The sequence below is a fragment of the Hemitrygon akajei genome, chromosome 6, assembly GCF_048418815.1.
Source record: "Hemitrygon akajei chromosome 6, sHemAka1.3, whole genome shotgun sequence".
Lineage (NCBI taxonomy): Eukaryota > Metazoa > Chordata > Chondrichthyes > Myliobatiformes > Dasyatidae > Hemitrygon > Hemitrygon akajei.
Genome location: NC_133129.1, coordinates 183,073,440 through 183,096,041, shown reverse-complemented (window position 1 = coordinate 183,096,041; position 22,602 = coordinate 183,073,440). Strand labels below are relative to the sequence as shown.

General features: G+C 45.8%; 1 protein-coding gene across 12 annotated transcripts in view; it reads right to left on the bottom strand.

Annotated features, from left to right (window-relative positions):
- Nucleotides 1-22,602, bottom strand: part of LOC140729743 (liprin-beta-2-like) — a 220,114-nt gene that overhangs the window by 54,539 nt on the left and 142,973 nt on the right. For 10 of the 12 annotated variants that reach the window (XM_073049891.1, XM_073049886.1, XM_073049896.1 and 7 more), the window contains 5 exons: nucleotides 15,263-15,355; nucleotides 8,705-8,816; nucleotides 5,609-5,641; nucleotides 2,164-2,225; nucleotides 1,278-1,353 (listed from right to left, as the gene is read on the bottom strand). In XM_073049891.1, the coding sequence (XP_072905992.1) occupies nucleotides 1,278-1,353; nucleotides 2,164-2,225; nucleotides 5,609-5,641; nucleotides 8,705-8,816; nucleotides 15,263-15,355 (376 nt within the window). The remainder of the gene's footprint in view (nucleotides 1-1,277; nucleotides 1,354-2,163; nucleotides 2,226-5,608; nucleotides 5,642-8,704; nucleotides 8,817-15,262; nucleotides 15,356-22,602) is intronic. The other 2 variants (XM_073049894.1, XM_073049897.1) reach the window with 1 other exon arrangement.

The following is a 22,602-nucleotide window of genomic DNA, read 5'->3' as shown; positions in this document are numbered from 1 at the left end:
TAATTCCCCTTACTCCAATTAAACACTTTTCTAACTTGTCTGTTCCTATCCCTCTCCAATGCTATTGTAAAGGAGATAGAATTATGAGCACTATCTCCAAAATGCTCTCCCACTGAGAGATCTGACACCTGATTGCCAATACCAGATCAAGTACAGTCTCTCCTCTTGTAGGCTTATCTACATATTGTATCAAGAAACCTTCCTGAACACACCTAACAAACTCCACCCCATCTGAACCCCTTGCTCTAGGGAGATGCCAATCGATATTTGGGAAATTAAAATCTCCAATTACGACAACTCTGTTATTATTATACCTTTCCAGGATCTGTTTCCCTATCTTCTCCTTGATATCCCTGTCACCATTGGGCAGGCTATAAAAAAACACCCAGTAAAGTTATTGACCCCTTCCTGTTCCTAACCTCCACCCACAGAGACTCCATAGACAATCCCTCTGTGGTGTTCACCTTTCCTGCAACCGTGACACTATCTCTGATCAACAGTGCTATGCCCCCACCACTTCCGCCTCCCTCCCTGTCCTTTCTGAAACATCTAAAACCCAGCACTTGAAGTAACCATTCCTGTCCCTGAGCCATCCAAGTCTCTGTAACGGCCATCACATCATATCTCCAAGTACTGATCCACGCTCTAAGCTCATCCGCTTTGTTCACAATACTCATTGTGTTAAAATAGACACATCTCAAACCATCGGTCTGAGTGCGTCCCTTCTCTATCACCTGCCTATCCTCCCTCACACACTGTCTCCAAGCTTTCTCTATTTGTGAGCCAACCGCCTCTTCCCCAGTCTCTTCAGTTCCATTCCCACCCCCCAACAATTCTAGTTTAAACTCTCCCCGGTAGCCTTAGTAAACCTCCCTGCTAGGATATTGGTCCCCCTGGGATTCAAGTGCAACCCGTCCTTTTTGTACAGGTCACACCTGCCCCAAAAGAGGTCCCAATGATCCAGAAATCTGAATCCCTGCCCTCTGCTCCAATCCCTCAGCCATGCATTTATCCTCCACCTCATTCTATTCCTATACTCACAGTCACGTGGCACAGGCAGTAATCCCGAGATTACTACCTTTGCGGTCCTTCTTCTCAACTTCCTTCCTAATTCCCTGTAGTCTGTTTTCAGGACTTCTTCCCTTTTCCTACCTATGTCATTGCTACCAAAATGTACCACGACCTCTGGCTGTTCTCCCTCCCACTGCAGGATATTGTGGATACCTTCACAACCCTATCTGTGAGACCGCACTAGTCTAGGCCAAGAGGAGACCTACCTTGAGCCATTAGCATCCTCTGTTTCATCATCTTGCACTGGACCAGGAGGCGATTCAGTTCTTCAATCCGCAGGTCCTGGACCAGACAAGGAAACAATGAATGAATTGTTTGACCAAAATGAATGACCCGCCTTTTTGGAGGGCGCTTCACAGCTTCAGAATTTTCCAAAGAACTTTGCCATGGTGCGCAGGGGAGAGGCATTGCTGTTGCTAAATTGGAGGGGGGGGGAACGTTGTCAACCCCCCCAGCACTTCCGTAGGTCGTGTTGGTTGACCAGAAGGGAAGTCCCAATGGTCAAAGCAGGGAGGCTGGAGGCCCAGAGGCCTGTCCTGGGTTGGAGGACACTTTGAGTGGGAGAGTGGGTGGAGGCATGAGAAGGGCTGGTTTTGTTGAGTTCTGCTCAGTATTGCGCTGGAATGCCACAGGGTAGGGTGAGTGGTATATTGGCACCAGATGCAGGAGCACCTTTGGAATTTGTGAGGAAACTGGAGCGTCTTAGGGTTAGGGCTAGTAAGCTGTGGACATGCTACTTTGGTGCCAGAAGCACGGTGGCATTTGCGAACTGCCCCCAGCACATCCTCGGACAGTGCTGGTCGTCGATGCAAAAAACACATTTCACCGCATGCTTCTAAGTTCCTGTGAAAAATAAAGCTGATCTTCATTTAAAAACTATCAAGAACCTATCAACCTTCACTTTAAATATACCCAAACAAGAGAGGCACCCACCAAGCAGCTGACACAAGATAAACACCAGGGTGGGGCTACATCCTCACACGGTGTGGATGCAGGATGGGTGTGCATTAGATGGGTGGGGTGTGTGAGATGCGGCCGCAAGGAACGAGGGAAATCCAGTATGGGGAAACGTTTGTGGACATTATTTCTGACCTTTTCTTCGTTGGCAGCCAGTAGGGAATCAAGCCCGACTTTCAACTTCTGAACCTCTTGATCTGTAACAGAGTCGGTGCAGTTAATCAACCTGATCTTTCACCCCCCCCACCTTCCCCTCAGTCTTTTAAAACCCATGCATAGTTTACTATGCTATCTTTAATAAACTTTATTCATAATAAAAAGATTACAAGAATAAAACTTTTCATTCTTACATCGTACATTGAACATTACAGCACAGTACAGGAAAACAACGACTCTCTGTAAATGTCTTGCCTCACATATCTCCTTTTATCCCTCTTCCTCACCACCACCTTAAAAGCATGGCCTCTTGTAGCTACATTTCTACCCGGGAAAAAGATTCTGACTGTCTACTCTATCCTTGCTTCTCATAACTTTATACATCCCTTCAGATTTCCCCCAACTGCAGATACTTCAGAGCAAACAACCCAACTTTGTCCAGCCTTATGGCTCATACCCTCTAACCCTGGCAGCTTCCTGGTGAATCTCTTCTGCACCCTCTCCAAAGCCTCCACATTGGCACATGGAGTGTAGTGGTTAGCACAACGCTTTACAGTACAGGCAATCAGGGTTCAATTCCGCTGCTGCCAGTAAGGAGTTTGAACATTCTTCCCGAGACCACGTGGGTTTCCTCCGGGTGCTCCAGTTTCCTCCCACAGCCCAAAGACATACTGGTTGGTAGGCTAATTGATCATTGCAAATTGTTCTGTGATTAGGCTCGGATTAAACTGGGGATCGCTGGGTGGTGTGCCACGAAGGGCAGGAAAGGCCAGCTCTGCACTGCATCTCAATGAATAATATTCTCATTCTCATATGCTCCAGGGAATAAAGTTGTATTCGCTAAGAACTAATGTTCTACACTGGGAGTGAAATCAATAAATCATATGAGTTAAACTGACAGTCCGCATGGTGTACAGCAGTGGGCAGAACCGTGGCACAACAGAAAGAGCTGCTATCCCACTGTGCTGAAAATCCAGGCTCAATACCAATCTCGGCTGCTGTCTGTGTGGAATTTTCACGTCCCCTGCTCTCTGTGACTTCTAGAAATATTTAGGATGAGGCAGTGGAATGCTGAATTAGTAAGATGGCAGATGACATGAAAGTTGATGGTGTTGTGGATAGTGTAGAAGGTTATTGTAGATTACAACAGGACATCGATAGGATGCAGGACTGGGCTGAGAAGTGACAGATGGAGTTCAATCAGGGAAATTGTCAAGTGATTCACTTTGGAAGGTCAAAATTGAGGCAGAGTACAGGTTAATGGTAGGGTTCTTAGCAGTGTGGAGGATCTTGAGGTGCAAATCCACAGATCCTTCAAAGTTTTTGCACAATTTGATAGGGTTGTTAAGGTATGTGGCATGTTGGCTTTCATTAGTCAGGGGACCCATTCTGGTGGTCCTCCAAGTTGTCAGGAGATGGGTGAGACAAGATGAGTAGGTAAGTAAGAAGCTGGGAGGTGATAGGTTGGAAGATGGAAAGAGCTGATGGAGGAATCTAATAGGAGGGGAGAGTGGGCCATGGGAGAAAAGGAAGGGGGAGAAGAACCAGAGGGAGAGGTTAGGTCATGACAATGGGGGTGGGGGGGGGGGGAGGAGATGTGAAAGAGTGAGACAGAATGAGGGAAAACAAGGGAGCGGTCACCTAAAGTTAGAAAAATTGATGCTCATGTCATCAGATTGAAGACCACTCAGGTGGAATAAGTTATCATCTGCCAGCTTCTTTCATCATCCCCCTCCCCCATCCACTCACCTTCCCCTTCACCTGGCTTCACCTATCACCTGCCAGCTTCTTTCATCATCCCCCTCCCCCATCCACACACCTTCCCCTTCACCTGGCTTCACCTATCACCTGCCAGCTTCTTTCATCATCCCCCTCCCCCATCCACACACTTTCCCCTCACCTGGCTTCACCTATCACCTGCCAGCTTCTTTCATCATCCCCCTCCCCCATCCACACACCTTCCCCCTCACCTGGCTTCACCTATCACCTGCCAGCTTCTTTCATCATCCCCCTCCCCCATCCACACACCTTCCCCCTCACCTGGCTTCACCTATCACCTGTCAGCTTCTTTCATCATCCCCCTCCTCCATCCACACACCTTCCCCCTCACCTGGCTTCACCTATCACCTGTCAGCTTCTTTCATCATCCCCCTCCTCCATCCACACACCTTCCCCCTCACCTGGCTTCACCTATCACCTGCCAGCTTCGTTCATCATCCCCCTCCCCCATCCACACACCTTTCCCCTCACCTGGCTTCACCTATCACCTGCCAGCTTGAACTCTCCCCCTTCCCCCACCACCTTACCCTGGCTCCTGCTCCCTTTTCTTTCCAGTGCTGATGAAGGGAGTCAGCCCAAAACATTGACTGTTTATTCCTCTCCGTAGATGCTGCCTGGCCTGCTGAGTTCCTCCAGCACTTTGTGTGTGTTGCTCTGGATTTCCAGCATCAGCAGAATCCATGTGCATTCCACAGGGAGATTCTATTGTGTGATTAAGGCTATTCTTGTTCCAGCCATGATGTTGACATCTCAATGTCTGGTTTACTTGGTGACACAGTGTAATAACAACAATGTTATCAATGGATTTGAAAGAAAATATGACGCATAGACCACAAACCTTCACAACCTACTACTCCCTTCATTCTCAAATATCCCAACACTTCCACTTTCCCAAATCCCCAGCCTCATGTCCTGTTCAATTCAAAAGACTCTTGGAAAAGTACATGGATAGAAAAAGTTTAGAGCAGGAGTTTCCAACCTTTATTATGCCATGGACCAATACCATTAAAGCAAGGCATCTGTGAAACCCCTGGTTGGGAACCCCTGGTTTAGAGGGATATGGGCCAAATGTGGGCAATTGGGTCTAGCTGGGTGGGCACTGTGGTTGGCATGGACCAGTTGGTTTGAAGGGCTTGTTGCTGTGCTGTATTACTCTGTGAATCAAAGTTCTCTACTCCAGATGTCCCCCAAAATCCTCCTGCAAGTACATCTCCTTTCTGTCTGAACACATCTCCATACCATTCCTGTGTAGTAGTCCCAGAACCAAGACCACCTTCCTCCTCCCAAATATCTCGACCCCCCCCTTTGCTTCCCGACCCCACGCTTCATACCACAACCCATTCTCCCCTCCCCAACTTCTCACCCCAGACACAAACCACCCCAGCAAAGAGGTTGTTTAGGATAGCTTGGCAGCGTAACACTATTTCAGCGCCAGTGAGCCGGTTCAATTCCTGCCACCGTCTGTAAGGCGTCTGTACATTATCCTGTGACTGCATTGGCTTTCAAATGGCGTACAGGTTAGTATGTTAATTGGTCACATGGTGGAATTGGAAGACGCAGAGTCGGACCAGAAGGGCCTGTTACTGTGTTGTATCTCCATATAAAAATAAAAACTAAATAAAATTAAGAGAAGGTGAGAGCTTACGTTTGTCTTTTAGTTTCTTCCTGTACACATCCTCTTTGATTCCCAAGGTGAACGGCAGAAGCAGCAGGAGATCACAGGGGCAAAAAGCAGAGGTCAAACATTGAAACCACAAACAGGGTGAAACTACAGCAGAGACACAAGAGAACTGTAGAAATGAACATTCCTTAAGGGGTCCCTCAGAATCACGGCCCTCCAAGCCCCTCCCCCACCACCCCAGACACAGTCCCCGCACATTCAGTACTCCAGAGGGAATTATGCATTCAAAATCCCCCCAAGGCACCACAACAGAAACTGCTTCATTTAGCTTTTGAGTTCCATTGTTAGTAGAAACAGCTATTTTTTGATTTATTACACCAGTTCCAGCGAGGAAGGCTATTAAAGCTTGCAGTGGGATCTGGGTCAGCTGGTAAAATGGCAGATGCAGACGAGTGTGAGGTGTTGCACTTTGGGAGGGCTAACCAGGGTAGTTCTTACACAGTGAACAGTAGGGCTCAGTGAGGATTGTGGTAGAATAACTGGATCTGGGGATGCCTTGAAAGTGGCATCACAGGTAGATAGGGTCATAAAGAAAGCTTTTGGCACATTGGTCTTCATAAATCAATGTATTGAGTACAGAAGATGGGATGTTATGTTGAAGTTATATAGGTTGTTAGTGAGGCCTACTCTGGAGTATTGTGTGCTGTGATGCAATGTGGAAGCTCTATAAAAACCTGGTTAGACCACACCATGGTGCTCAGCTCTGATCACCTCATTATCGGAAGCTTTGGAGAGGGTGCAGAGGAGATTTACCAGGACGCCGCCTGGATTAGAGAACATTTCTTATGAGGGTAGGTTGAGGGAGCTAGGGATATTCCCTTTGGATGAGAATTTCCTTGACAGAGGTGTACAAGATGATAAGAGGCATAGAACAAGTGGACAGCCAGCGATCTTCCCCCCCCAAGGGTGAAAATACCCCCAAGGTGGCATAATGTTAAGGTGTTTGGAAGAAAGTATAGCGAGATATCAGAGGTAGTTTTTTTTTGCTTTACATAGAGGGTGGTGGGTTCTTGGAACATCCTTCCAGGGAGGATGATACGTTAGGGGCATTTAAGAAACTCATAGATAGGCACATGAATGAAAGAAAGCATAACATTGTGGGCCAAAGGGCCTGAACTGTGCTGTAGGGTGCTATGTTCTATGTCACCTATGTCAGACCTGCTGGTTATAGGTCAGGAGGAATTGCAGGTCAAGTGTGTTGATGGAGGAGTTTAAGGGTTAGGCAAACCCTGTCCTTCCCACTCAACTGATCCATCTAGCCTCAGGGACATCGGTTTGCTTGCAAAACCCAGAATCTAAAGAGCGGTTCACCAAGTTATAAATGGATCTTTCTTCTTGAAGATTAAACAGGCTCATACTCTTTGGAGTTAGGGACAATAGTTGTTATTGCCCATGAAATACAATTTTGCTGTAATACTCAATGTTTCTGAATGAGCTTTGTGGGCGTGCCACGCTGTGTTGGCACCAGAATGTGTGGCAACACTTGCGGGCTGCCTCCAGCACATCCTTATGTTGTGTTGGTTGTTGGCACAAATTACGCATTTCTCTGTGTTTTGGTGTCCATTTGATAAGTAAATGAATCTGAAATCTGAATTCTGAGCTATTGTATCACATCAGAAGCTCTGGGTGACCATTCGGTCTCCTCAACCTCCACTGAATTTTGTCCAGCCTCTCCTTTTAGCTCATAACCTCTAATCAAGGCAGCATCCTGGTGAACCACTTCTGCATCCTCTGCAACACCTCCACATCCTTCCTGTAATGAGGTGACAATCCTCCAAGTGGTGAATTTCCAGACTTGAACTCAGTGCCCAACTGTTAAAGGCAAGCTTTCTGTCCACCACCTTTGACACCCTGCCTAGCCATGTGGCCACTGACCGGGAGCTGTGGATGTGGGCCCCATGATTCCTCTGCTCATCAATACTACCAGTGGGACATTCCCCGCTGTGACTCATGCTACGATGTATGAGACACGGCAGATAACGGTCCTGCGGGATCCTGCTGTGCTGAAGTCTACAGTTTCTGTGGTGAATTGAAATGGGCAGAATGTATGACAGGCACTACACAAATGCAAGATTTTCTTTTACTGTACTAGAAGAAAACCTTGCATCGAGGAGCTCAGATCTTCCTCAGGTTGTAGGTCTGATCTCAGCCTGCAAGACAGATCCAGGAAGCTCACATCCCCATTCCAGAACCCTTGTTTGGGCTCATGGTGAAGGACACGAGTGCGGGAACAGAATTATTCTACTCCACAACACTTTATCGCTCTCAGCAGTGAGTGGGTTTGGCGATTGTGGCCTACCCCATTCGGCAGCATGGCATGAACACCGTGTGAGTGAATGGCATGGATATCAACCCTCACCGATTCAGGACCCAAACAGTAGCCCACGCACAAGGGATTGCACCCTGCATGGAGCTAATGATAGCAGGGAGGAAGCAGGCAGAAACTGTGGAAAATGTGAACATCGTTAATGGCACTAGGAGTTCTCCCAGTGGGCCACAGATGAGGACAGAAATTACTAGCAAACTTTTCTACAGCTCAAAGACAAATTACTCTGGGATGTTGGAAAGACTTGGCAGGTCAGGCAGCAGCTGAGGAGAAAGAAACCAGCTTCAGCGTCCAATTAAACTACCAGCGTTTTCTCTTTCCCCACACAGGGTGCTTGTCCTGTTGAATCTTCTGCAGAAATTGAACAGTTTTTTATAGCCAGAAATAGATATACAGTATTGAGAAATGTATGATGATGTTTTTTGGTAAAGGGAACAATAGTGTGGACATTATCTAAATGGGGAGAAAGTTCAAACACCAGAGGTGCAGAGGGTGTTTGGGGTTGAGTGGGATCTGGGATCAGCCAAGACAGAATGGTGGAGCAGGCTCGATGGGCTGAATTCTGCTCTATGTCTTACGGTCTTGTACAGGAGAGTGGATCGAGCTTAAAAACTTCACCACGATGGCAGAACAAGCACAGTGGAGGGAATGGGGGGTTGGGGAGGGAACAGGCTCTTTCTGTATTTATTGAATACGATCTCATAGCTCAGAGAGATCGGGTGGACTCCACCTACCTCGGTCTGAGCTGTCACTCTGCACTGAAGCTCTGGAAGAGAGCTGACTCTGCAAACGATCAATTTCGATATCTCTTAAGTAGAGCTGCTCCTGAAGATTTTCAATTTCAGCCTGGAGAGGAAGAGAAATTCCAGGACATTAATCAGATTTGTTAATGCCCACCAATTAGGAATGTGTTACTATGTTTGTATAAGTTGGTAAAGTGACATTAGAGAGAGAGAAACACACTCAAAATGCTGGAGGAACTCAGCAGGTCAGGCAGCATCTACAGAGAGGAATAAACAGTTGGCGTTTTAGGCTGAGATCCTTCATCAGGACTTAGAGATGAGTTTTACTTGGCACATGGGTGGCATAGCAGTGTAGTGACTAGCACAACGCTTTACAGTACAGGTGACCCGGGTTCAATTCTCGCCGCTGATTGTGAGGAGTTTGTACATTCTCCCTGTGATCATGTGGGTTTCCTCCAGATGCTCTGGTTTCCACCCACAGTCCAATGATGTACTGATCGGTAGGTTAATTGGTGTTTGCAAATTGTCTTGTGATTAGAGAAGATTAAATCGGCGTGGCTGGAAGGGCCAGAAGGACCTGTATCTCAATAAAATGAAATAAAATTTTAAAAATGTACATTGAAACAGCAAGAGATACAGTGAAGAGCGTTGTTTGTGTCAATGACCGACGGTGTAAAGTTGGGGTCACCTGCAAGTGTCGCCAGTGAGAAAACAGCTTGCTCACGACTTACTGACCTTAATCTGCTCACATAGGAGCACCCGAAGGAAATGGATGTGGTCACGGGGGGAGCATGCAAACTCCTTACTGACAGTGGCAGGAATTGAATACTAATCTTGCTGTTGGCACTGTAAAGCATTACGCTACCCACTACATTATTACTGTCAGTGAAAAATTTATAGATCACTTCATCACATTAGTGTCGCACGAAGGACCCTCACCACCTGGATCATGCCCCCTCTGTTCTCACTGGTTCTCCATTCGGCCTTGGACCACCGGGACAATAGTAATACGTCAGATGGATGCTTATCGACTAGAGCTCAGCATTTAACACAATCATTCCCACAGGTTTGATCAAAAAGCTTGAAAACCTGGGGCTCTCTAGCTCTCTCTGCAACTTGATCCTCAGCTTTCTCAACGGGAGAGCACGGTCTGTGTGGTTAACAGATCTGGTTACTCTCCCCCTTGCTGACAATCAACACTTCAAGGATGCGTGCTTAGCCCACTGCTCTACTCTCTCTAAATCCACAATTGTGTGGCTAGGCACAGCTCAAATGGCATCTATAAATTTGCCGACAACAGAACTATTGTTGGCAGAATTTCAGATGGTGACGAGGAGGCGTACAGGAGTGAGATAGATCAGTGGTGTCACAGCAACCACCTTGCACTCAACGTTACAAAGACCAAGAAATTGATTGTGGACTTCAGGAAGGGGAAGTCAAGGGAACACACACCCATCCTCAGAGGGACCAGAAGTTGAAAGGGTGTGCATTTTCAAGTTCCTGGGTGTCAACGTCTCTAAGGATCTATCCTGGGCTCAACATATCCATGCAGTTACAAAGAAGGCACGGCCGGTTATATTTCATTAGGAGCTTGAGGAGATTTGGTATGTCACCAAAGACACCTACGAATTTCTACAGATGTACCATGAAGAGCATTCTAACAGGTTTCATCACCACTGTACAGGATCAGAAAAAACTGCTGAAAATTATGAACTCAATCAGTTTCATCATGGGATCATGGGCATTAACCTTCTCAACATCAAGGATACCCTCAAAAGGGCAGCATCCATCATTAAGCACCCCCGACACCCAGGGCGTGCCCTCTCCTCATTGCTATCAGAGAGGATGCACAGGAACCTGAAGACTCACACTCAGTTTTAGAAACAGCTTCTTCCCCTCTGCCATCACAGTTCTGAATGGTGTTACGTACCCATGACACGTGACAGTGGTACCCTTGTCACGTGACTGGGGTTGAAGTTATACTGGACTTGAGGTAATGGTCTTGTGATGGTGGAGTGACGTCATTTTCCCGCCAGTAGAGATCATGTGACAGTTTTTTTTTACAGGGAACAAAGAGGAGGACCCCTCCCTGTGAGGAGGGGCAGTTTGTGGCTGGATTTGCCATGTTGACTTCATGCCACTGCGTGATTTAATGTTATGACGCAGTTTAGTTGAAAGATGAAGTTTTATCTAATGCCTAAAGTTTAAAAGGTCATTGCCAGCAGTTTCTTTACAATACTGCTAGTTGAGAATCAGTGGAGAGTGAAGATCGGAGTTCGGGAGTTAAATATCGAGGAGAATTGATTTCGACGGTGAAACGGGTTCGACCTTGTTTGATCCTTATTCGGAAGGATTTCGTTGACTATTCTCGTGTTAATCCCTGGGAAATACCAGAAAGGATTCAGAATGGTGGTAAAGGAAAGGTCAGTGCCTTTAAGCCGTTTTGTTCCGTAAATTCTTCGTGGGAAAAGTTCGACTTTGGGGAACCGAAACAAAACGACGTGAAAGAGAATTTAAATCGTCTTTAAAAGTCTCTCCTTTTAAATGGACTGTGAGCATTTTGAACTTTTGGCAATACTACTATAAAGAACTGTTCTTGCAACATCGCTTTAAGGACTGTAAGCTTCATTGCTTTAAGGACTGTTTAAGCTGCCGCACAGCAGCTGATTTCCGGTTACGTTAGTGATTTGTTTACTTTTGGGGGGTTTGTTTTCAGTGTTTAATAAACGTGTTATTTGTTATAAAAACCCTTGCCTAGCTCATATATTTATTGTTGCCTGAATCCGTAACAATGGACAATAAACCCTTGAACACTACCTCAGAAATGTTCCCTCTCTTTCTGCGTTACATGTATGTATTTCTTATTGTATTTAATAGTTTTTATTATTATGTATTGCTGCCGCAAAGCAACAGATTTCACAACATACGTCAGAGATATTAAACCTGATTCTGATTCTCATTGCTACCATCAGGGAGGTGGTACAGGAGCCTGAAGACCCACACTCAACGATTCAGGAACAGCTTCTACCCTTCCACCATCAGATTCTAAATGGTCCATGAAGCCATCAGCACTTCCTCATTATTCACATTTTTAACTGTTTATTTTCTAATTTATAGTGACTTTTATATCTTTGCTGCTCCAAAGAGAATATTTTATTTATTAATTTCATACAGCATGGAACACGGTCACGGGGGGAATGTACAAACGACAGGTAGTGGCAGGAAAAGCCCCAGCTCATTCAAACTTTCCTCAGAAGACATGCTTTCTAATCCAAGCATAGTCCTGGTAAATCTCCTCTGCACCCTCTCTAGAATCTCCGTATCTTTCCTACAATGGCTTGAAGAGAACTGAACACAGTATTCCCAGTGTGATCTAACCAGGAATTTACAGAGCTACAACATTAGCTCGTGGCTCTGGAATTCAGTCCCACCAACTACTGAAAACCAACGGACCATTTGTTTTCTTAACTACCCTATCAACTTGCGCAATGGGTTTGCGGGATCTATGGACATGCATAGCTAGATTCCTCTATTCCTCCACAGTGCCAAGAATCAGGCCATTAACCCTGTACTCTGTAGTCAAATTCGACCTTCTAAAGTGAATCGGATCACCCTGACACCCATCTGCCACTTCTCATCCCAGCTCTGAATCCTGTCAATATCCCATTGTAACATGTGACCAGGTCCTACCCCACCCACAGCGCCACCAACCTCCGTGTTATCTGTGCCAAGTTATGGTGCTGAATGACCGTGTCACTAACTAAACAACTGGACACACACCCCAGGAGTTAAAAGACAAGCAGTTTAATCTATGTAGTTTAATCCCTATCCTCTGTTCCACTAGAGGCCTGCTGGAGACAGTATTATTTTGAAATATTAGAATCAAACATTTGATACATGGCAAAGTGCAGGCAACATGCGTCACTTGATCACAACAGCTGGGAAAGTAGAATTACGTTTCAACACTACCTCTTGCGATCGTCTCTCTGTGTTTAACTTTGAAACTGAACCTCCAATGTTCAGTGGGCTAAAAGCATTACAAACAGCTCCCTTTAGCTGTTACTCTCCAATGGTGTCTGACTGTTAACACAACTGATTCTTTGTACTTCATCAGCAGCAAATCTCATCAGGGAAAAGTACACATTTGATCAAGGATCGAGAATCCGGCCCAGTCCGTCACGGGTAAAGTGGTGGACGCAGCCCAGTCCATCACGGGTAAAGGAGCGGACGCGGCCCAGTCCGTCACGGGTAAAGGAGCGGACGTGGCCCAGTCTGTCACGGGTAAAGGAGTGGACGCGGCCCAGTCCGTCACGGGTAAAGGAGCGGACGCGGCCCAGTCCGTCACGGGTAAAGGAGCGGACGCGGCCCAGTCCGTCACGGGTAAAGTAGCGGACGCGGCCCAGTCCGTCACGGGTAAAGTAGTGGATCCGGCCCAGTCCGTCACGGGTAAAGTGGTGAATCCGGCCCAGTCCATCACAGGTAAAGGAGCGGACGCGGCCCAGTCCATCACAGGTAAAGGATCGAGAATCCGGCCCAGTTTGTCATGGGTAAAGTAGTGGATCTGGCCCAGTCCGTCACGGGTAAAGTGGTGGACGCGGCCCAGTCCGTCACAGGTAAAGTGGTGGATCCGGCCCAGTCCGTCACGGGTAAAGGATTGAGAATCCGGCCCAGTCTGTCATGGGTAAAGTAGTGGATCCGGCCCAGTCAGTCACGGGTAAAGTGGTGGACGCAGCCCAGTCCGTCACGGGTAAAGTGGTGTACGCGGCCCAGTCCGTCACGGGTAAAGTGGTGGACGTGGCCCAGTCCGTCACGGGTAAAGTGGTGGACGCGGCCCAGTCCGTTACGGGTAAAGGATTGAGAATCCGGCCCAGTCTGTCATGGGTAAAGTAGTGGATATGACCTAGTCCATTGAATAAAGCCCTCTCCACCACTGAGCACATCTATAAGGAGACTTATCACAGAAAAGCAGCAATCATCACCTGGGACCATCACCACCCAGGACATGCTCTCTTCTCACTGCTGCCATCAGGAAGGAGGTACAGGAGCCTCAGGACTCACACCACCAGGTTCAGGAACAGTTAATACCCATTCAACAATCAGACTCTTGAACCAGAGGAGATAACTTCACTCAACTTTTCTCACACTAACACACAACTGTTCTCACAACCTGAGGACTCACTTTCGAGGACTCTTCATCTCATGTTCTTGATATTTATTGCTACTAACTTATTATTATTATTATTATTATTATTATTATTATTATTATTTCTTTTTTCTCCTCTTTCTTTTTGTATTTGCACAGTTTGTTGTCTTTTGCAAGCTGGTTGTTTGCCCTGTTGGTGCAGAATTTCACTGATTCTATTATGATTATTGGATCTATTGAGCATACTCACAAGAAAATGAATCTCAGGGTTGTATATGGTGACAGAGATATACTGTGATAATAAGCTTACTTTGAACTTTGAGGATCAACTCTATTTGCTATTTACATTTACATGGATTAGGAATTTGTTGTGGTGTGTTGGTCAGGGTGTGACATGCAACAAAAAAACAACAGTATTCAACAATTATATAACAGATTCTGCAGATGCTGGAATCCAGAGCAACGAACACAAAATGCTGGAGGAACTCAGGAGGTCAGGCAGCGTCTATGGAGATGAATAAACAGCTGACGTTTCGGCCTGAGACCTTGAGGAAGGGTCTGATGAAGAGTCTTGGCCTGAAATGTTGACTGCTTATTCCTTTACATTGATACTACTTGACCTGCTGACTACTTCCATCCAGCATTTTGTGTGTGTTACTCAACATTCAACAAGTATACAGAATAAAAAAAAATAAAAATAAAGTTGAATGTCAAAGAATGGATATGGACTAAAATGTGCATAAATACATATAGTAATTCCAGCATGTATGTACAGTGTAAACAGCATATAAACAGTGCTTTAAAATGTTTACAGTGCAGTGACGAGAGTGACAGATAGAGGGGCTGGTTGGGGGTGGGGTGTGGAGGCTAACTAGAATGGTTGATCAGATTAACCGCCTGTAGGAAGACATTTTTAAAATGGTGTTAAGTGATTCTGTTTTCATAGCCCTGCAGCACTTTCCAGAAATGATCTTCTGGAAAAGGCAGTACTCCACCTGAAATACAGATTAAAATGCATTTAGTGACTATCTACCCAGCTAACTACCTTTTCCAAAAGCTCCCTCTGGAAAGCTACAGGACTATTAGAACAAAAACTTCATGCCATCTTAAACGTTTGGCAGCTAACCTGATCAACCATTCTAGCTAGCTCCACGCACCTATTACCCTCATCACTGCACTGTAAACATTTTAAACCTCTTTTTATAATGTTGTTTACATTGTAAATACATACTGATGTTTATGTATGTAATCACGTTATTCCACATGTGTCCTAACTTTATATTTTATGTAATTCTTTATTCTTTATGTTGCTGTAGGTAGGTGACAGACCTGCACACAGCACAGCACCACAGCAAATTCCCAAGACATGCGTGGGTGTATATGTACTGGTGAATGTTTCCCCATACCTGTGTGACCTCCAGTCTCTGCTTGTATTCTATCTTTTCATTCTCCAGTTCCTCCACCTTGGATTTCAGCCTCTGTAGTTCCCGGAGTAAGTTCTGCAACGTCAGTGAATGTGAATGTGTTAATGTCGAGTCTTCAGGGAAGCTAAAATACTGGCCAGCCTCAGGAACCATGAATGGAACTGGCCGGATGTCAGAAAGTGAAGGCTCTTGCTGGTCTCTGAAGGCAAAACTCTCTGTGACACATGAGATCACATAACCGTGGTTACCAGCCCAGTTTGCAAGGGAATAGCGGGAGTAAGCCATTTGGCCTTTCGAGTTTGTGTTTTTACTCATCAAGGTTGATGGGACTAGGCAGAATAATAGTTCAGTATGGACTTGATGGGCTGAAGGGCCTGTTTCTTTGCTGTAGTGCTCTATAACTCTAAGATGACCTGCTTCAGTACCATTTTCCTGCCTTCTCTCTACATCTTTTTATACTCCAAATATCCAGACTTTCTGGAGGTTTAGAAAATTACAAGAAGCTCAAAGAAGATGGTCTGACATCATAAGATGGTCTAAGAGGCTTAGATAGTCCTTTCCCAGGCAGGAGAGTCTAAAGTTAAAAGGCATGAGAAGGGGAGCTTCTTCACACGGGGGGTGAAGGATATATGGGATGAGCTGCCACAGTACCATCCACCACAAGTGGGACTTCCTGGTGGCCAAACATTTTAATTCCCATTCCCATTACTCTTCCGATGTGTTGATCCATGGCCTCCTCTTGTGCCAAGACGAGGCCACTGTCAGGGTAGAGGAGGTACACCTTATATTCCCTCTGGGTATCCTCCAACCTGATGGCATGAACATTGATTTCTGCTCCCGGTGAACAAATGACTTCTCCCCTCCCCCTTCCTCCATTCCCCATTCTGACCTTTCACTTCTTCTCACCAGCCTATTACTTCCCCCTAGGTCCCCTCCTCCTTCCCCCTCCCCTATTGCCCACTCTCCTTTCCTATCAGGTTCTTTCTTCCCCAGCCTTTGACCTTTCCCACCAACCCAGGTATCACGTTTCAGCGAGCCTCTTTCCCCTCCCCCAACCTTTTTATTCTGGCATCTTACCCCTTCCTTCTCAGTCCTGAAGAAGGGTCTTGGCCTGAAATATTGACTGATCACTCTTTCATAGATGCTGACTGACCTGCTGAGTTCCTCAGTATTTTGTGTGTGTTGCCAGAGGAAATGGTATTGTTAGGTATACTAACATAAAGGACACTTGGACAGATATGTGGATAGGAACAGTTTGGAGGGGTGTGGGCCAAATGCTGGCAGATGGAATCAGTTCAGGTAGGCACATTCGATGGGCCAAATGACATGTTACTGCGTTTTCTAATTCTGTGATTCTGTCCCAAAATCTATTAGAATCATAGAACTACTACAACTCAGAAAGGGCCCTTCAGCCCATCTAATCTATGCTGATCTGATCTTCTGCCTAGTTCCATTCACCTGCACCTGGTCTATAGCTCTCCTATTCATATACCTATTGAAACTTTTCTTAAATGTTGTAGTTTAACCTGCATCCACAACTTGCGCTGGCAGCTTGTTCCACACTCTCACCACTCTCCGAATCAGGAAGCTTTCCCTTAGGCTTCCCTTAAATATTTCACCTTTCACCCTTAGACTATGACCACTAGTTCTAGATTCAGTGGAAAAATGCCTGATTTGATTTCCGAGAACTCAGTGACTGAGATCCCAAGGATGTTTGACGCAGAAAATTCCAAAGGATCATTCCCATCATGAAGATGAATACATTTTTCACCTCAGTCCTCATTGGCTGGTCTCTTTTTGTGAGCCCGTGACCCTTGATTTCAGACTTCTCAGACAATGGAAAACACCATTCCTGCACCCAGCCTATTAAAACATTGTAAGAATATTGCAGTGAGATCTCCTCCAATTCTTCTAAAATCAAAAGGATACTGGCCAGGTCTCTCAAGTTGTTCCTTATACCAACATTCCCTGCAGTCAATTTGGGTGTAATTTGGCCTCATGGATGAAAATCTGCCCCATGTTATGTGTGACCTCCGTCGGTCGTGGTCGACCATGGGTACTGTGCCTCTGGGAGTGGCCTCTCCAGGGTGCAAGCCAGGGCAGAGTTGATATGGAGATCAGTCCGTTGCCCATGCAGTGGGACCCCCGTCTCCATGCTGATGACAGGTCCAAAGGAACGACGAAAGTTGATACAGTTTGGTGCCAGCAGCATCGCAGGAGTTGCCGTGCCGGTGCTGGGTACAGCAGTCGGGACTCCGACTCCGGATTTTTCCTCGGCGTTTACTCCCAAAGCCTTTCCCGTGAGCGAGTATAGCCGCAAGGCAGCGAAGGTTTGAAATCAGATTTTTCCCTCTCCTAGATGAGCTACCATCCGTGGTTAACGAGCCCCATCTGCCCAGAGCAACTGGTTTTAAGGAGCCAGTGGCCCGCCTTTGCCCCTTCTCCTGTTAGTGGGGACAGCTCTGCCGGGCATAAGAACTATGCCATACGTGAAGGCCAGGAGTTGGACTTGGTTGTCAGAGGCTGTTTGAGATGCACGTCACGAAGAGCATTTGTTTAGCAGTGGGAGCTCGTCCCCACCACCACCCTTCGGCTATGCCCCACGTTATACTCACAGTTATCAGGATGAAGCACGCCCTTCAGCACAACTCGATCATGCCAACCAAGGTGTCTACTTCACCCTAGTTGGTCCATATCCCTCTAAAACCTCTCTTACCCATGTACCTGTCCAAAGGTAATTTAGAGGTATCCAAATCATGAGTGATATAGATAGGGTAAATGCAAGTGGGTGTTTTCCATTGAGGTTTGGTGGGACTACAATGAGAGGTCATGGGTTAAGGATGAAAGGTGAAAAGTTTAAGGGGAACTCTAGGAGACAATCCTTCACTCAGAGGGTGGTGAGAGTGTGGAATGAGTTGCCCGCGGAAGTGGTGGATTCGATTTCACATTGAAGAGAAATTTGGAGAGGTCATGGATGGGATGGGAATAGAGGGCTGTGGTCCGGATGTAAATCAATGGGACTAGCCACGTTAATGGTACAGCACAGAATAGATGGGCTGCAGGGGCTGCTTCTGTACTGTAATGTTCTATGATTCTATCCACCTCTCTCATTTCCTCTGGCAGCTCGTTTCATAAACCCACCACCCTCTAAGTCAAATACTTGTCCAACAACTTCCCTTTAAAATTTTTCTCGCTGTCTACACTTCTCGTTGCCGTAGTAAAGCCGCCAGCATTATCCACTGTGGACTTTCACTCTCACTCCACTCCCACTGGGCAGAAGATAAAAAAGCCTGAAAGCACGTCCCACCAGGCTCAAGGTTTCTACCCACTGTCATCACTCTCTTGAACAGACAAGGTGAACGCTTGACCTCACAGTCTACCTGGTTATGATCTTGCTCTTTGATTGCCTGCACTGCATTTTCTCTGTAGCTATTACACTTTATTCTGCATTCTGTTAATGTTTTACCTTGTTCTACTTCAATGCACTGTGTAATCATCTGATTTGTATCAGTACGCAAGGCTTTTCATTCATTTTAGTACACGTGACAATAATGAACCGATACCAATATCTTAAACACATAGTATGTCCTCTAGTTTTATCGTCACCTACCCTGGGATACAGACTGTAACCCACCCACCTTATCAATACCCATGATGACTTTACAAACCTCAAATAGGATCATTCCTCTGCTTTCTACACTCCGAGGAATTGTCCCAGACTACACAGCTCTCCTTATAACTCAGGCTCTCCAGTCATAACATCATCAGCTTAAATGACATCCTTAGCTCGGCAACATGAAATGCACACAGCATTTCAAGTTGTAATGAGACATTAAATGAATTCCTGGGTTGTATATACTGACATACATGCACTATGATAATAAATTTACTTTGAACTTTGAACATAGCAGCTCTTAAACTCAGTGCCCTTGACTGATGAAAGCAAGCATGATGGTATATCTCAGTGAGAGAGACTGTAACACATCCATAAGGAAAGAAATAATACAGATGTACAGATAGATGTGCTTGGAGACAGAGAGACGCAGAGGCCCACACAGAGACAGAAGCTTAATTTCCAGATGTCAGAAATCAGAAATAAAATTGTTGTTTTAAGTGGAGCGAAGGAAACCTCAAATCTAGGAAACTTTTCAAAACTTTTTTTCATTGAGAGACACCGTAGAGCAGACCCTTCCAGCACTTCGAGCTGCACCACCCGGCAAGCCCGCGATTTAACCCTCGCCTAAACACAGGGCAATTTATAATGACTAAATTACATACCAACCGGAATGTTGCGGATTGTGGGAGGAAACCAGAGCACTCGCAGGAAACCCAGACGGTCACGGTCAGTGGCGGGAAATGAACCTGGACCGCCGCGCACTGACTGGGTTTTATTCAAGATTGACTAATGTAACTTTAGTACACAAGTATAAAGAGGAACAAAATAATTATTACTCCAGATCTGAAGCAGTACAAAAAGCAATAAGAACACAATAATAATTAAAAAAACAATAACTATTGATACATAAGATAGCTTATATTCAGGTTGATTGTATGTGCTTAAAGTGATACAGGAGTGCCTGATAAAGTAGTGGTGGTTGAGGAGTGTGGAGGGTGGGTTAGTGGGTGGAGGTGTTGATAGGTCTCACTGCTTGGGGAAAGCAACTGTTTTTGAGTCTGCTGGTCCTGGTGTGGATGCCTCCTCTCGGACGGAAGCGGGATAAACTGTCCATGAGCAGGGTGGGTGGGAGGAAACCGGCACCTTTCTCTAAAACGCCCTAGGCTGGTGCTTGTGATGTGCTGGGCAATTTTTACTGCCTGTTGTGGAGCCTTCCTGTTTGCAGCAGTGCCTCTATTAGTGTCCTCTACATCCCATGCTAACTCTATCCCTTTGCCCAATTACAGACTTTTGACTTTGTGACAGATTCCACTTCAGAAAACCAGCTGTTGGACTTCTGAGCTGCTGAACTAGACCATGAGACTTCAATTAGAATTAAAAATAAACCTCTCTGCTAACTCATCTTGGCTGTGTGCCCCAGGCAGTTTTCAAAATCATTCGCAACAAAAACAGTTTGGAGAACACAGGGACTGGTTCATGACATGTTCACATTGTTCAATACATCGGTGAGGCCTCATTTGGAGGATTATGTGCAGATCTGTCATCTACCAGCAGCAAAGACAGCAGTAATACTGAAAGAGTACAGAGAATAATTACAAGGATGTTGTCAAGACTTGAGGTCCTGAGGTACAGGGAAAGTTGAATAGGAGGGAAGGGGGGAGTGTTGATAGAGGTATACAGGATTATAAGGGGTATAAATAGGGCAAATGCAAGCAGACTTTTCCACTGAGATTGAGTGAGATTATTATTTATTGTTTATTGAGATACATTGTAGAATAGGCCCTTTTGGCCCTTTAAGCCATGCCTCCCAGCAACCCCCCCCCCCCCACTTAACCCTAGCCTAATCACGTAACAACTTATAATGACCGATTAACCTACAAACTGGTGCGTCTTTGGACTGTGGGAGGAAACTGGAGCACCCGGAGGAAACCCACGCAGTCACAGGGAGAACGTACAAACTGCTTACAGGGAATTGACCCTGGGTTGTCTGTACCCCAACGCACTGTGCTAACCACTACACCACCATGCCACCCCTAACTAGAGGGCATGGGTTAAGGGAAGGTGAACTATTTAAGGGGGATCTTATTCACTCAGAGAGGGTGGTGAGAGTGTGGAATGGGCTGCCAGCAGAAGAGGTGGATGTAGGTTTATTTCAATGTTTAGGAGAGGTTTGGATAGGTACAGGGATGGGAGGGGTATGGAGAGTTATGGTCTGGATGCAGGTTGATGTGACAAGGCAGAGTAAGTTTGGCCTGGGCTGGATGGGTCGAAGGACCTGTTTCTGTGCTCTGGTGTCTATGACTCTACTGACCTATGCCTTAGACTGAGACATGCTGAATCAATTAAAGAATTCTGGAAGTCCCCCGGCTACTCTCTCTCATCTAATTAAGTTGAGGTAAACTTTTAAAGCCACAGAATGAAGAACACATTGAAATGGTAATAAAATTTACGCAGAAATTGGAAACAGCTGTGGTGGTGAAGTTTGAGGAATCCTGTTGTGTGCACAGTAAGAAACTTCATTAAAACATCCCTGCAGACGTACTGCTGGTGCTCGACCTTTAGTTCTCATGAACACAATCTTGCAGAATGGCACTCAAAGTCTTCCAGGAACCAGTTCTACCTGAGTGTGTTAGGAACACTCTGTTGGAGGAGGATGTCAGGAAAGCAGCATCCAAAATCAGGGAACCCCACCACCCAGCACATGCTCTCATGTCGCTGCGGGCATCAGGAGGAGGTACAGGAGCTTCAGGACCCACACCACCAGGTTCAACCATCAGGCTCTTGAATCAGAAGGGATAACTTCACTCACTCCAACACTGGACCGTTCCCAATGGACTCACTGTCAAGATCTCTTCATCTCATGTTCTCAATATTTATTGCCTTTTTATTTATTTATTATTATTTCTTCCCTCCCTTTATTTTGTTCTTGCATAGTTTGTTGTTTTTTGCACATTGCTTATTTGTCCGTCTTGTTGGGTGCAGTCTTTCATTGATTCTGTCGAGTTTCATATATTTACTGTAGATGCCCACAAGAAAATGAATCTCAGGGTTGTATAGGGTGACATATGTACTTTGATAATATATTTACTTCAAACTTTGGATACAACAATAAATAGTTTCATCAATATTCATACTAAAGTCTACTGCATCACTTGCAAGCTCAGGAAGAAAGCCTCCAATAATCCGGCAGCTGAGAGCCTTCGAGAAGATTTCCAGGACCCCTTATTCCACATGGAGAACAGGACACATGGAATGAACTGCCTGAGGCAGGTCCAACACTGTAACTGTATTCTGCATTTTGTTACTGTATTCCTTTGCACTTTTCAATGGCCCGTTGTGATGATCTGCATGACGGCATGCAGAACTACGTTTTTCACCATAACTCGGTACAGGTGACAATAATAAACCAATTTTCAATCACAGTTAAAAGGCACGTGGACAGGCACATGGTTTAGAGGTTGTCATAGCTGGGAAGGGGGTGGGGGTTATGGGGATAAGTTCCCACTACCTATTAAATGTTCCCAGTGGTGTGCGTCTCAAGTAGCCTACCTGAGCTAGTTTCTCTAGCCTGTTACTGGCCTATATCCCTCTAGTAGGCCCTCTGTTGGTCAATGTCGACCATGGATGTTGCGACCTAACTGTCTCCGTAGAGACTAGCTCAGGAAGGCACATTGATCAGCATGGAAAAGTTAGACCAAAGGGCCTT